The 13,138-nt window shown below is 43.2% G+C and overlaps 2 protein-coding genes across 2 annotated transcripts in view; both read right to left on the bottom strand.

Annotated features, from left to right (window-relative positions):
• Positions 1–276: 276 nt before the first annotated feature.
• On the bottom strand, positions 277–3,169 carry LOC118427436. Its single transcript, XM_035837233.1, has 4 exons — positions 2,957–3,169; positions 2,320–2,488; positions 1,727–1,802; positions 277–1,302 (listed from the first exon to the last, which is right to left on the bottom strand). The coding sequence occupies exons 1-4, from the start codon at positions 3,088–3,090 to the stop codon at positions 1,124–1,126; spliced, it is 558 nt and encodes a 185-aa protein (XP_035693126.1). The 5' UTR covers positions 3,091–3,169; the 3' UTR covers positions 277–1,123.
• A 566-nt stretch (positions 3,170–3,735) lies between these two features.
• LOC118427113 (polycystin-1-like) overlaps positions 3,736–13,138 on the bottom strand; it is a 32,659-nt gene continuing 23,256 nt past the window's right edge. Inside the window, exons 27-38 of the mRNA XM_035836749.1 lie at positions 12,016–12,160; positions 11,070–11,296; positions 10,560–10,737; positions 9,953–10,084; positions 9,620–9,695; positions 9,046–9,358; positions 8,541–8,703; positions 7,819–8,065; positions 7,314–7,497; positions 6,689–6,815; positions 5,965–6,097; positions 3,736–5,472 (exon numbers count right to left, since the gene is read on the bottom strand). Coding sequence (XP_035692642.1) covers positions 4,554–5,472; positions 5,965–6,097; positions 6,689–6,815; positions 7,314–7,497; positions 7,819–8,065; positions 8,541–8,703; positions 9,046–9,358; positions 9,620–9,695; positions 9,953–10,084; positions 10,560–10,737; positions 11,070–11,296; positions 12,016–12,160 — 2,844 coding nt within the window. The 3' untranslated portion in view covers positions 3,736–4,553. The remainder of the gene's footprint in view (positions 5,473–5,964; positions 6,098–6,688; positions 6,816–7,313; positions 7,498–7,818; positions 8,066–8,540; positions 8,704–9,045; positions 9,359–9,619; positions 9,696–9,952; positions 10,085–10,559; positions 10,738–11,069; positions 11,297–12,015; positions 12,161–13,138) is intronic.

The following is a 13,138-nucleotide window of genomic DNA, read 5'->3' as shown; positions in this document are numbered from 1 at the left end:
AGTCGTTTTCATCGGGCTTTCTATTTTGTCATTTTTTTGCTGTGTCCGGCCGGAGAGTAAAAATACTGTACCTGCTGCATCGTGTAGTGCTGTACAGGCGAATTTTGTTTTTACTGCGGCCGGGTCGGTGAAGAATATGTCGCTATGACATAGACTGTAAGCCGATAAATACCTTTTCCATACCTAATTCATTGTAAATTATGTACATGTATTACATCCATAGGCTCCTTAAACGTGACTTAATCACAGAATGTTGAAAAAAAAGAGAGAGACCAATACAATAGAAGATATCGTTTACTTTGCATGTTACTAAAACAACTACTAGTATGTATTTTTGAAAGTTCCATAATTTGTTTCCAGTACATACCGCTTGTCCTGCTGGCAATTTTTTCAGCAGGACAAGGGTTTTTAAGAGCTGTTATTGTTCTTATCTTACGTATACTGTGTTATCAATGTTAGGACGACATCTCTGTTGGAGAGGGGGTGTAGCCATGTGATACGTTTGCAGATGTAGACGTGCGATATCATTATATCAGCGTGGACTGACTCCCCTGACCAATTTACTAATTTTTTGCTGAATTCAACGATCCCCGTACTCCCATAGGAAGACCTGGTGGAGGCTGGCTGTTATCACTTGCTAGTTTCCTGGCAGATTTAACAGTGGCATAAGATAGTATCAAAGCTGGCTAAGGAGTACAACTGGTCTAAGGGAGTCATCAGCCTCCGGTAGCCAAACACACTTCTAGGCCAGCTTCACTCCTCTGGCAGCTTTTGATACTATCTTATACTACCGTAGGATCTGCTCATCCTTCGCAGCTAGGGACATCCAACTGCGAAACCGCCTGTCTGGATGTACCCTGCTTTCTCAACCGTCACTCTTAGATCCTGTGGACGCCCCCCCCCCCAAAAAAAAACCAGCTGTCAGCCAATCAGAGAATGGGCCTTTCAGTTTTCAAAAGGGGTTCTCGCACATATAAGGGTATTACTAATCTCATTTAAACCTCAATCAATAGGGCGCCGGACAGGAACTGAGGGTGACCGTTGAGAAAGCAGGGTACATCCAGACAGGCGGTTTCGCAGTTGGATGTACCTGCGTAGAAGGAAGGATCAGCTTGGAGATTAATCACTTGCAAGCGTGTTTGGTAAGGACCCTGAAGTGGCTGTGATAGCAGCTGCTCTGGTGTTCGAATGTCGGGCCTGTGATGTCTGTGCTGTTGTCACACACGAAGAACACACTGGACTGGTAGTGGAACACGCGGGACCCCCCGGACGGGTCGCCATGGTAATAGGACAGGTACACACCTGTGGTAAACACAAATAAACTGGTAAACAAACATTCAGATCTATATGGCACACGTGGTTGTATCAGAGTTCAAAGTCCATGGTTGTTTTGGGAACTGGAATGGACTTTAAAAGACCCCCAAACAAATTGGGTTTGCAAGATAACAATTACTCTATAGTTTGGACTATATCTATGAAAAGTATCATTAAAATCTGACCGGTTGCTTGAGTAACTGTGATATCTTGCTTACTTAGATGCCTAACTTTCGTAGACAAACCAGGTTTGATTCGACAAACCTACTTATGTTTATCAGAACCACTCCTTGTGATAGTAACATTTAGATATACGGTATCTAAGGCAATAGTGCCACCTGTCGATACTGAATAAAAGTGACAGTTTATGATTAAAAGTGATGGTATATACTAGTAGTAATGGAAAACTCACCGTCAGCACCAGGGCTTGCATCAAAGATTGCAGCGTTGATGTTGCCCAAAGCTGTGCAGGTTCCATCCGGATTGACCTAATGCACACCGGAATAGAAACACATAGTGTCAGACTAGTCACGGTAAAAAGTCGGGATATCTTATATACGTAATTGTTTTTCTTCACACAAAAGAATGAAATGATCGATGTATGTATGTAATATTGTAAAACATTAATGTTTGTATGTTTCTAACATCGTACAGCATTTTGTAATGCTATTTTCAGCGAGAATATGACCACAGACATGGGTCTGCGATAACCGTTTTTGTCACAAAAATGTTAAGTACGAAACAGTCGGAACTGTCCGAAGTATATTCTCAATTTGCTATCTTAGATTTGTGTGGGGTTAGGGTTGAGGCAGGGGCTAAAGTTTGGACTAGCAGTTTAGGTATAGGGTTAACGTTAGTGCAACCCCTCCGCCCCAAACGCTCAAAATTTTCTTGACACTCTATGTGGTGTTGAAACCCATGTGCTAATCTATACTGGAAGCCCATAGCAGTGTTGAAGCAAATATTTGGCAGGGGCAGACATTCGACATGACACCGGACTCTTACCCTCAGTATTGGTGCAGTTTTTTTGCAGGCGCTGGGGGCGTGACTGACGTTAGCACACACGTTCAGGTAGTACTTATACGTCAGCGGGTCGGCTGCACTTCCCTTGGGAGAGTAGATGTTGTAACTGTCAATCTCGTAGGCATCAGCAGAGAACATGTAGTTCCCATTTCTGGAATGGACAGATACAAAGCCATGTATACTATTTGGAACATCAATGGAATATTAGCTACAAACGAATCAAATCTAAGCTTCGTAATATTAGTCCCTTAGACAATGTTAATTTGATTATACGGATAGCATCCTCTAGGAAACCTATAGATATTGATGCAAGTGTGCGAATGTAAGATAAAGGTAGGCCCCAAAAGGGTTAAGGAAGGTTGAACGAATGACTAAATACACAGAGTATGGTACACATAACAGTAGTTTTGTTCGTCCACATTTTCGATATATGTGGAGAGAAATGTTCTTTGACTTTGGAATTAATCTAGCATTCTTCGACAGTTTTCCGATATTTTTTGCAACTTAACTTAGCATACATGTACATTTACTCAATCTTTGTTTGATCGACAGCACTGATTTTCTAACCTGCAGCTGTGAGTATATAACTAAAGCACAAGAACTTAGAACGTACACGCACCTTAGCGGGGACAGGTCATACATGTGGCCGTCCATACCAGTATACTGGCAGCGGGTAATGTCAGAAATAGGCATGGTAGACATCGCACATCCTAGCAGGGCTGCTAGTACTGTCAGACGTGTTAGAGGAGCCATTTTCACAGTACTGGACAGTTGTTGTTTTGTAAAAAAAGGCTGGTTCGCTTCTGACCTTGGAAAAGGGGCGTGCCTATCACGAGTTGTAGGGTCCAAGAGTACAGTAACACAAGGGTCGGACGTCTTATAACTTCGCAAACAAGGTTATTGACCTTTTACCCGTTGTGCCTTGAAGTAAATCGTTTCAAGTGGAATGATTGGTAAAAATAGCAGATAGAAATTTGGATATCCCGTAGAATATATACAATACACAATACTCCTTGAATCATTCGGTCTGGTAAAACAGCACGGAAATGAGTCGTGCACAAATACCGTGAAGAGGTAAACGTACTGTGGTGAAATGACAATGTGGAGAAACGCACGTTTAATGTGCTTTCAGCTTGATCTCTAACTAAAGTTTCAGTCTAAGGAAGAGTACGATCTCATACTAGTGTTTGTTCGTAACGTCACCTGTCGGAAATAGCGAATTGATGTCCACATTGATGAAGGCTTGTTGCGTGAACGACCGAAACGATGGGCGAGTCCGATTTTCACCCGTGTTCGACCTACGATTCAAGTACATTTCCAGAACTCTTCCAACAGAACGAACTTGTAACGTAACGTAGAAAAAATGACAAGTAAAACGAGGAAAAACAGCTTGTGCAACATTTTGTGTATTTCATTCCAATCTGTTTTCACAAAGTAGTACTCAAATCTATTATAGAGGATCATAGATTGTGTATGTCCCTCATCACGGAAAATCTCGTGAATATACATGTATGCCATATATACCATTCTTCTCAATTCTATCGCCTTTGAGAGAAAAGCATATGAAAAATCCGACAACTTCGCCACAACTCGTTAGAATTTACAACCACGAAAAACTTAACACGTTAACAGTGACAAAATACACAAGTCAGTGCCAGTCTTAATAATGTACATCCAATCAGTGAACTATGAAACACTGTATCCTATCAAAGCCTGCTTTAGAGTTTGGACATAGCAAAAACCAATACCCTGAAGCGTATAGAGCCATGTGCATGCATAACGTTAACATGGTCTCATCGTCCTTAAATATTCCAATCTAAAAATATTGTAATATTCTGTGCACTGACACATCATTGCGTGCTGACAATAAAGACAAAATCACATACATTTGTTTTGTATATAACCTCAAATCTGAATAACTACTCAAATTGTCAAATTTCGCAAACAAATCAACCAAAATAGCCTTTGTGCGTTACTTGAAACGTTAACAAAGTCTCCTTAAGCCTAGCTCTTGAACTAGGGATAGATTTTACTTAAACCGTTTGTAGTTTCTGTAGCACTGTTGTAGCCCGTACGCTCCGGGTAGGCGGCGAAAGCTAATAAGATAGCCTAACAATAATGAAGAGGACTAGGCTGCGAAACAAAAGTAAGGATCAAGATGAACAATCTAAGACGTTGTTAAATCCATTTGCCTGCTAAATTTTCTTAACAAATGTTCACAGATCATCCAAGCTGTTGAGGTCGAAAGTGTCAGATGCTGGTTGACGGTCCTCCTCTTCCCCGGGGACAGAGTACCACAAGTCTGGTGTTGTCCCCCCGCCGTTGTCGTCCATCACATACCCCATCCCACTTGCAGGGGCCATTTCCAGTTCCTCAACCGTTTTACTGCAGTCGTCGGGGAGTTGGTCATACGTGTCTTTCCATCCATCGTCGTCAGAGGGCGCTACATAGACAGCCGGGGCGAGGAGGTCTGCCTCGTCTGTCGGAAGGTCAAACCCACCCCCAAATTCTTCCTGGTCATTGCCGCTCAAAAACTGCTCGTCTTGGACACTCTCGTCAGGTTCAATGTAAACAGCTGCGGCTGGACATCCAGTGTTGTCAGAGGTTTTCGTCATGGTTGCAGTAGAGGCTGTAGTCATGGCTGCGGTTCTAGATGTACGGCTACGGGAAACAGATGACTCGGTCAGACCCGCCGTTGCCTGGTAACTGTTGCTATGGACAACGTCAACGTTATCTGGAGAGCCTGGACCAGGAATGTACCATGAGTCTCTGCCCTTCTGACGATGTCCCGGTCCAAGCGCTGGTTTCTGACCTCCACCTTGATGAGGTGGCGATGCCATGTCTTCGAAAACGTCATCAAAAGTAACGCTTTTTGCCACTTTGCCAATAGAGAAGGCACCCATCAAGTTGGCAGATCTGCCGGCTGCCTCCTTTGAGTTGCTGAACGTTTCCTTGAGAGTCCATTCGTTATTGCAGGGTCGGCTAACGAAGACACGTTCCCCGTCTGAGTTGAGTTCGGGACGCCACTCCACATCGGTGTCTTCTCGGTAGACACACAGCTTTCTAGGTCCCCCACGGCTTTGATGTTCCCGAATCACAGATAGAGCCAAGTCTTCGACGGAGACCCCCGAATCACTGTAAAGATAAACAAGTGATGAAGGCAATAACCATGTCGTTATACCCCCATTACACTAAGGCGGCAACCTAGCCTGGTGTCCAGCCGTATTATAGCTCGCGAGTCTCTTCTGTCCTCTCCGCAAATACTCCACAAATACCTAGCATTTGCGGAGAGGACATAAGAAACTCGGGAGCTACAATACGTCTGGATACCAGGCTAGCGGACACCTTTCGGTGACCACAGAGACCTAATATCTTACATTAATGAATAGAAGAAAACTAACCTTTTACACTTTTTGTGCTTTGCAGTCATTTAAGTCTCAAACTTAAAGAGTTTGCACAATGCGTTCACCGAATTTCATGTTAGAAAATCTTTTTATGCTTTGTGTGTTTTGTTTTCAAAATATTGCAGTTTGAAACCACTTTTCTTGACTTGATATCGCCAAATAAACTGTTCTTGAAAACCAACGGATATAGGTTACCCCACGGATTAAAGAGAACTAACACTACCTCATCTCCTGTAAGACGGCTTTTGTGTCTTCATCCTCGAACCCTTCCCTGACGTACAGACGGATGATGGAGTGGAACAGCTGGTTGGACCGTTCCACGATGCACTCTGGCTCAAAGTCGACGTAAACAGGAACTGCAAGATACGTGTAAATGACTATAAATCTCATAGCACCCCATTGTAATCCTATGCTAATTCGTCCCGGTTTCAGCTATCTATTCAGCACACCTACAGGATAGGTATGATATCACGACGGAAGTAATCTTCTCTTTCATGTGAGTACATGTACATGGTATCACCGGACATAAAGAACTGCATATATAATATAGTTGTTATGGATACATTGCTTAATTCTTTTAACACTCAAACGCCACACTCAAAAGTCCATTCTCCTAAAATGAGCTAAGCCTTTTTGCCATATCCTAGTAAGTTTTCTGTGGATCCAAAAAAATAACTCGAATGACACTCAGGCTACAGAACCTCGGCCTTGGCCTTTAAAATGTCTTCAATGAGGCCCTGCTAAACCAGGTTGAAGTTTCCACTTTTGTAGGCGTGGCCTCTGACCAGCTGTCAGCCAATCTGAGAATCGCAATTCGGTGATTATCCGATGGACAGGTTAGAGTGGAAACCTCATCTCGGTTTAAGAGACCGTCATCAAGGTATATTCTGTTGGCTCTGCAATGTCAAAACCATACACATCACGTGAAGGTGTTCTATAAAGCCTACCTTTGTCTTCATCCTCGTCTATGGCCACCACCATGCTCTTCACCAGCCGGAAGCCTTTCTTAAAACCATCCAGCAAAAAGTCCATGATTTCATAGTCGTTCTCCTGGTTGTATAGCTCCTTGTGGACCTTAAATGAGGTAAAAAAAATTCCATCTCAAAATTGTAGAACGTGAAAAGGTGCGAATCAAAATAAGATACCCAAGTATTGCCCCTCCCGAATTTCAGTAAACAGTACAATTTGCATGTACACACATGTGAGAAATCAATGGACCAAATAAGTGTTACAATACTGGGAGCAGCAACAAAAAGAACATTAAAATTCGCTGAAACCAGAACATTTTGTTACTCAGGGTACCAAATATAGACATGGTTAACTACGGTAGTCATTTCTGTCATTCTCCGCTTTGTAAGTCCAAAGAACAAAGTAAAGTACGTGTATGAATAAGGACATGTATCATTTGCAACAGTTTGCCAATAGATTGGTCTGTCATGATATCGTATACGACGGCCCTGACTTCGATGCAGCGTTGACCAACAGTTCACCATTTAGTTGTGCGAGCTAAATGTCTGTAGAGTTATGAACAATAATTCAATAAAAAGATATTGTTCAATAGGAAAAACCCACTTCTGCAAAGCTTTCGCTGATGATGGTGAAGGAGATGTTCATCATGATGAGGAACACGACGATCATGAACACAATAAACATGGCGGGTCCCAGCAGCCAGTGCAGCTGGGTCAGCTCCTTGTGGTCAAATTTGCCCAGCAGCATGCCAAAAATAGTCTGGCCACTTCCCGAAAAACTGGTGTACCTGTAAAAGTCACAATTCCATCCATGTAAGTGTCTTATCGGTATACAGTGGTCACATTTGAAAACAGTGGCCCACTTGGGTAGTAATCATTTACAGGTTTTGTTTTGCCCAATGGACACCCTGTGGCTATTTTAGGACATGGCCGGGTCCCTGGATTTTCTACTCAAAGTTAGAATCAGCCTGATTACATTATTATCTTAGTGAACCTAAAACAAGATGCATAATTTTGATCATACGATCTTAATAGGTTGGATGTTTGAAGAAATGGAGATGGGGTGTGGTGAGATTCAACTTTGAATTTCTTTCGCAAAGTAGACTTACGATAGTGAATTTGTTCCAAATGCGACGGTGGCGAAGTGTACAAACGCGAAGAAGACCAGCATGAACTGAAACCCATAGGGAACCATCATGGTGGTGCTGTGGCGCAGAGTCGCCGACAGGAGAGAGATCTTCTTGTTGAACCTGAGGAGCTTCATGAACTTCAGTGTGGACAGGAACACGACCAGGGCCAGCGTAACGCTGTAAGCTGACTGGAAGGTGATGGCACTCTGGAAACTGACAAAGTCGTCTGCAAACAAAAAGCAGTCACAAAATCAGGAGCAGACTTCACCATTAGAAAACAGGTTAATCATTTCAAATGTAATATACTTCATCAAAATATATTTTAATCGTATGAGTACTGATTACCCATAGTTATCATAATCTTCAAACAAGGGTGGCATTTCTTTGAAAATAAAACAGTATTACTCATCAGTCATACAAAAAAAACCTGTAAAATGCGCTATTTATATTTCTTTGTGTTTTCTCTTTCTTGTTGAGGCTTTTTTAACGCCAATTTTGTGTACATGTATTTTCTCTCCAGACTGTGAGTCCTCCAACTTTGGACCCGGGCAAAACCAACCTTCCCTTCCTGCCAGTCTTCGGTTACACCATCTTCCGCCTCACATCCTGTCACTCTACAATATGTAGCTGCGGACACACAACACAACAGACACACAGAAAACAATATCTCCATTTCAAAGGAGTTAACGAACCACATTCACCTCTAGATGCCTGTACTGAAGACAATGTGAAGGATGAAATGATGGTTTTTGCTGCATAGAACCCGATGGAGACCAGGGATCCGATGATGATGAGAATCTCCAGCATGTTCCAAGGATCCCCAAAGTACTTCTTACAGCCTAGCTCTTTCATGCTCTTACCCTCCTGTAACAGAATCATGTTACGAATGAATTTAGTAAAACTAAAATGAACTGTCCAAACTTTTTACACGTGGTATACTGCTCGAAAATCTCTTACAATGGAAATGGGAACAGCTGTCAATATATTCTGTTTAGATATGAAAAAGTAATGCAAACACATTCCTAGATAGGAAATAGTTTGACTGCATGGAATACGCCCAGGCTTCCTCATACATGGGGCCATAGGCTTTATGTCACTATCCGAAATCACGACTGCAATACCTTACTACATATCCAAGCTGTGCCTGCCCTATAATCATCATAAAAAGTCAAATGTACACAAGATAAAAATATAGAGTTGGCCTACCTTGAACATCGCGTAGCATAGGTACAGAACATACACCACTTCTATCAGTATGTTCAGTATCCCAAAGGGACCCACGTAGCTGTACAGGCGCAAGACCTGGATGTCATACTGTCCTGTCAAGCCAGCGCCCACCGCGCCAAACTCTAGTATGTACCGGGCAGCCACAAACAGGTTGACGTTGGCGTTGTAGGCAGTGAACTCCACAATGATGGCTCGTGTCAACCTGTCGATCCAACCTTGGGACTCGAGGTAGCCGGAAGCTCGCTTAGCTCTTAGGTTGGACGTTCCGAAATCTGCCTCGTATCCACCTCCACTATAGTTTACATTAACAAAAATCTTAAAATATCGTCACATGCGTAATGATACAAGTACTACTTCTTTAACTTTAAAGCAAAGGTTTGAAATTCTAAAACAAAATCACATAGAAAATCAGTATTCTGCTTTCCTACAATACTACAGCGTTATGTACTGTAGATTTGTATCATTAGTAGGGATACGTCGCCAGATATGATAGTGAGACCATCAAGGAGATGATACGAGAAAGTTATAATAGTTCCTGTGACTTATCTATTACCTGTAGGTCGTGAGACGGCCGGACGTGGAATCCACTCCAAGGTCGGCAGAAGATTGGTACACCCACTGAAGTGCATCTGTAAAAAATACACAAAGGATGGAATGTCACTGATACCTAGCCTGATTGAATCTCGCTTATAGTAGCCCACCCAACAGTCGAGAGAGGCCTATTACAGCCATGGACAGCAGAGTTTGTGTCAGACTAACTGATGTCTTGTCATGTAATATGATTTTCGTACAGGGAGATGCAAAATATTGGTGGCATGAGAAATCGTAGACGACCGGTATAGTTGAAATTCAGTCGTGAATCTAACCATTGCTTCCTGTGACTGACCTGCTAAGACTGAGGCGTTCGGGTGATATTTCCATCCAGGTAAATAGGCCATCTGGTCCTCCAGTTCCGTAGAATATTCCATAGTGCATCCTTCCACAAACCCTGCCACATGGAGCTTAATCTGACACAAATCTAGAGCAAAACAAGACAAAATATATATGAAGACATGGATTATGAAATATGAAAAAATGAAGCATCACATAGCAATGGAAAGTAGAACAGGTAAGAAAGAACTTAAACTTATTGTTGTGAAGCTGCCAATATTGAACAAAGGAGGCCATACATATGTTATGAGAAAATATCGAAAAGCAACTTATCATAGTACAATACTAAACTTTATTCCAAAACAAAGGTATACACAGATTAAGTTTTTTACGACCATTTTCGCCTTCTTCAGGATCAATTCTAATGACCAATCACTTCAGAACGTAAATTTGAGTTACAGACACGTGATCTTATCAACACGTGATCTTGTGAATACGTGACGTCAGAATTTGGTCAAACGTGCCAGGAATTCTATAACGCCCACAGACTCTTTTCAGTGATGAATGGAGTGCCCTGATATGAAAAGGATGCAGTGAATCCTGTTTATTATCTATATACCCACCTGAAGGTGGTACCCGAAGTTGCCTCATCCTTGCCGGTCCCACACGGAATGATAACTTGTCTGCCAGGAACTGCTGTTCAAGTAACGTGGTAGGCTTGCCGTTGTACCAAGATCCCGTGTACAGTCCTGGTATCAATGTGTTGTTCACCCAGGTCCAGAAGTCATGGTCCGTGCGTACCTAATTGTAGGATGATAAGGTGGTAATAGATCTTTTGATTTGTTGTAGCAAGCAACGCACCATCAAGAGGCGCTAATACTTCATTTGTACTATCTTCCAACTTGAATTAAAACAATTCATGTTTTCGATTAACGTCTCTAACTGATGTTTGTTATAACATCATAACTAGAGAAGCTTAAATAATGGACAGATTGTTATGAAAACTTAGAGCGTGATAAGGTCTAGAGATATCTCAAATTGGTTAAATTTTTTACCCCCTAGAGGCGATTCTGGGTACTGCAGCTTGCACAACTATTGTATCACTTGTAACAAGAGTGTTTAAGTTATCCTACCGTTTCCAGAGGCAGCTCCACATGAACAAAGTTGTCCCTGAATGTTTTGACCAAGTTGTAGGAGCTCGGGTCTTTGTTGTTGTACGCGATGAGCATGAGCACCAAGACCAGCAGCATGTAGCGCACTATCTCCCGGATGAGATCCGACATGACCGCTTGTTTGTGCATCTTCTCCTTTGCTTGAGCCAGACGGACAGGGTCAGGTGCTCCAAGCTTATCTTCGAGTTCTGCATTGAATGGACGGTGTAGGAGTAAACTAAAAGGTTATGAGGCAAAGAGAAGGAAGTGCACACCCACTACTTCACCTTAAAACGTCACGTGCAGGCCAGGCAGATGGGTCGCTTAACCCACCCTGCCTGCCTGCCATTGTCTTCCGACACAGATGGATGCCAACAATATGAGACAACATACGATGGAAAACCTACTAGAAGAAGAGTAGAGTATAAAGAGTCAACATTTGTCTCGAAAAGAATCAAAACGGCCAGCATCAGGTCAATGAAGTTTCTACCAGACTTACTAGTAGTAGGCCCCTGGAAAAATAGTCGAGATTGGCTGAATAGATAACTTGCTTGATGTGTTAGTCAGCCACAGAAGTACGGCTGTGGCCTAGGAGGGGAAAATGTAACCTTCGGGCTGACTGATTCTCCAAGCCAATTCCCCATTTGCCGAATTGTACTATCCACACCCTTGCAGAAAGACCTGGTGGAGGCAACAAGTAAGTCCATCGATTTTAGAAGATAATCTTTGATGATAGAGAAAAATGGCACAAGTTTCCTACCAAATGCACTAGAATCACTCTGGAAAGAGAACATGTGTATTGGGCGTATGAGCAGGTGAAAGTAGGACGGAAAAAGGACAATATTTTTAATATGTTCACACATACATGTATGACTCTAAATACATGATTCAATGACAGTGAAACAAAAAGGTTGTAAAATCATCGTACCATCGCCATCGTCCGGGGGCATCTCGTTTATCCAGTCTTCGTCATCCTGTAGCTTGTTTTTCATTTCCTCATCATCCGAGTCGTCCTCTTCACTCGAACTGGGTTTCCGGAAGACCAGCGACAAAAGCGCAGCTAAGAGAATGACCTGTGAAAAGAAACCAATACTTTAATAAAGATATAGTCCCATAGTCTTTTTAAGGCCGCAGAGGTAGTTATTGGAAGGCGGAGCCAAATACTCTCCTTCTAGCGCCTTTTACCTCTCCAGCCGAAGGTACCAATTCGTGTGTGGAGTGAAAACAGTCGTGCTATCAGTAAAAGCATTTCTAAGGCCTACGTCACATTACATAGGGGGTCCGCGCGGTGTCTAACCGATGTAGGCCCCGGCCGGGCTCTGAAGCCGGGTAGACATCGGCTCACGTAGTCACAAATCATTTTTTCTTCACGCGTCCCGTCAGAGGTCCCGGGGGGCTCCGGTGGGCATTCCGGTGGCTTTTGTGCAATAGTCGTATGCTTTAACCCTTTATTGCTCGATGTTCGGCAGGCAACCGTGAGCTGCCCTGTGGATGTCCACGGGTACCCCGTAGGGGTCTGGCAGGAGGGCGGCCGGTTCACCCCTTGTAAACAACTGTATGGTCCCTGTCGTACGCCCCGCGAACCACGACCATCATGTGTTTTTTTTTTGGGGGGGGGGGGGTATATAAGCATTCGTTGGCTCGTCTTCGTTGACTTTTGCAACTGTGCCACGAGGTACTAACACTACTAGAAGCGGAAAATGCCACTGCACTTCGACTGACAGGGTGAGCACATGCCGCTTGCTCAGCTCAGGCTGAGGTTGGCGACGGCTCGTCACCGTTTCATCCTTGTTCTTGCAATTGCTACATGGGTAGTGGAAGAGGAGAGACAAGCGGAACGGCAGTGCCAGAGAAGAATATGTTGGGTTAGGCTCCGAACCATGTTTTTGGGTCTACGATACGCTGATGAGCAAGCTATAAATGCGAGAACATTCTTGCGACTTTAACCCTCAAGCACCCGACCTTTTTTTGCGACTAAAATGACCGAGTGGGGTTTGGACCCCAAAATGTTTTGTTCATAAAATCTCAGTACCATTTCTTATCGGCGATCA

The sequence above is a fragment of the Branchiostoma floridae genome, chromosome 12 (assembly GCF_000003815.2).
Source record: "Branchiostoma floridae strain S238N-H82 chromosome 12, Bfl_VNyyK, whole genome shotgun sequence".
In the NCBI taxonomy this organism is placed as follows: Eukaryota; Metazoa; Chordata; class Leptocardii; order Amphioxiformes; family Branchiostomatidae; genus Branchiostoma; species Branchiostoma floridae.
This window is presented reverse-complemented; position numbering and strand designations above follow the sequence as displayed.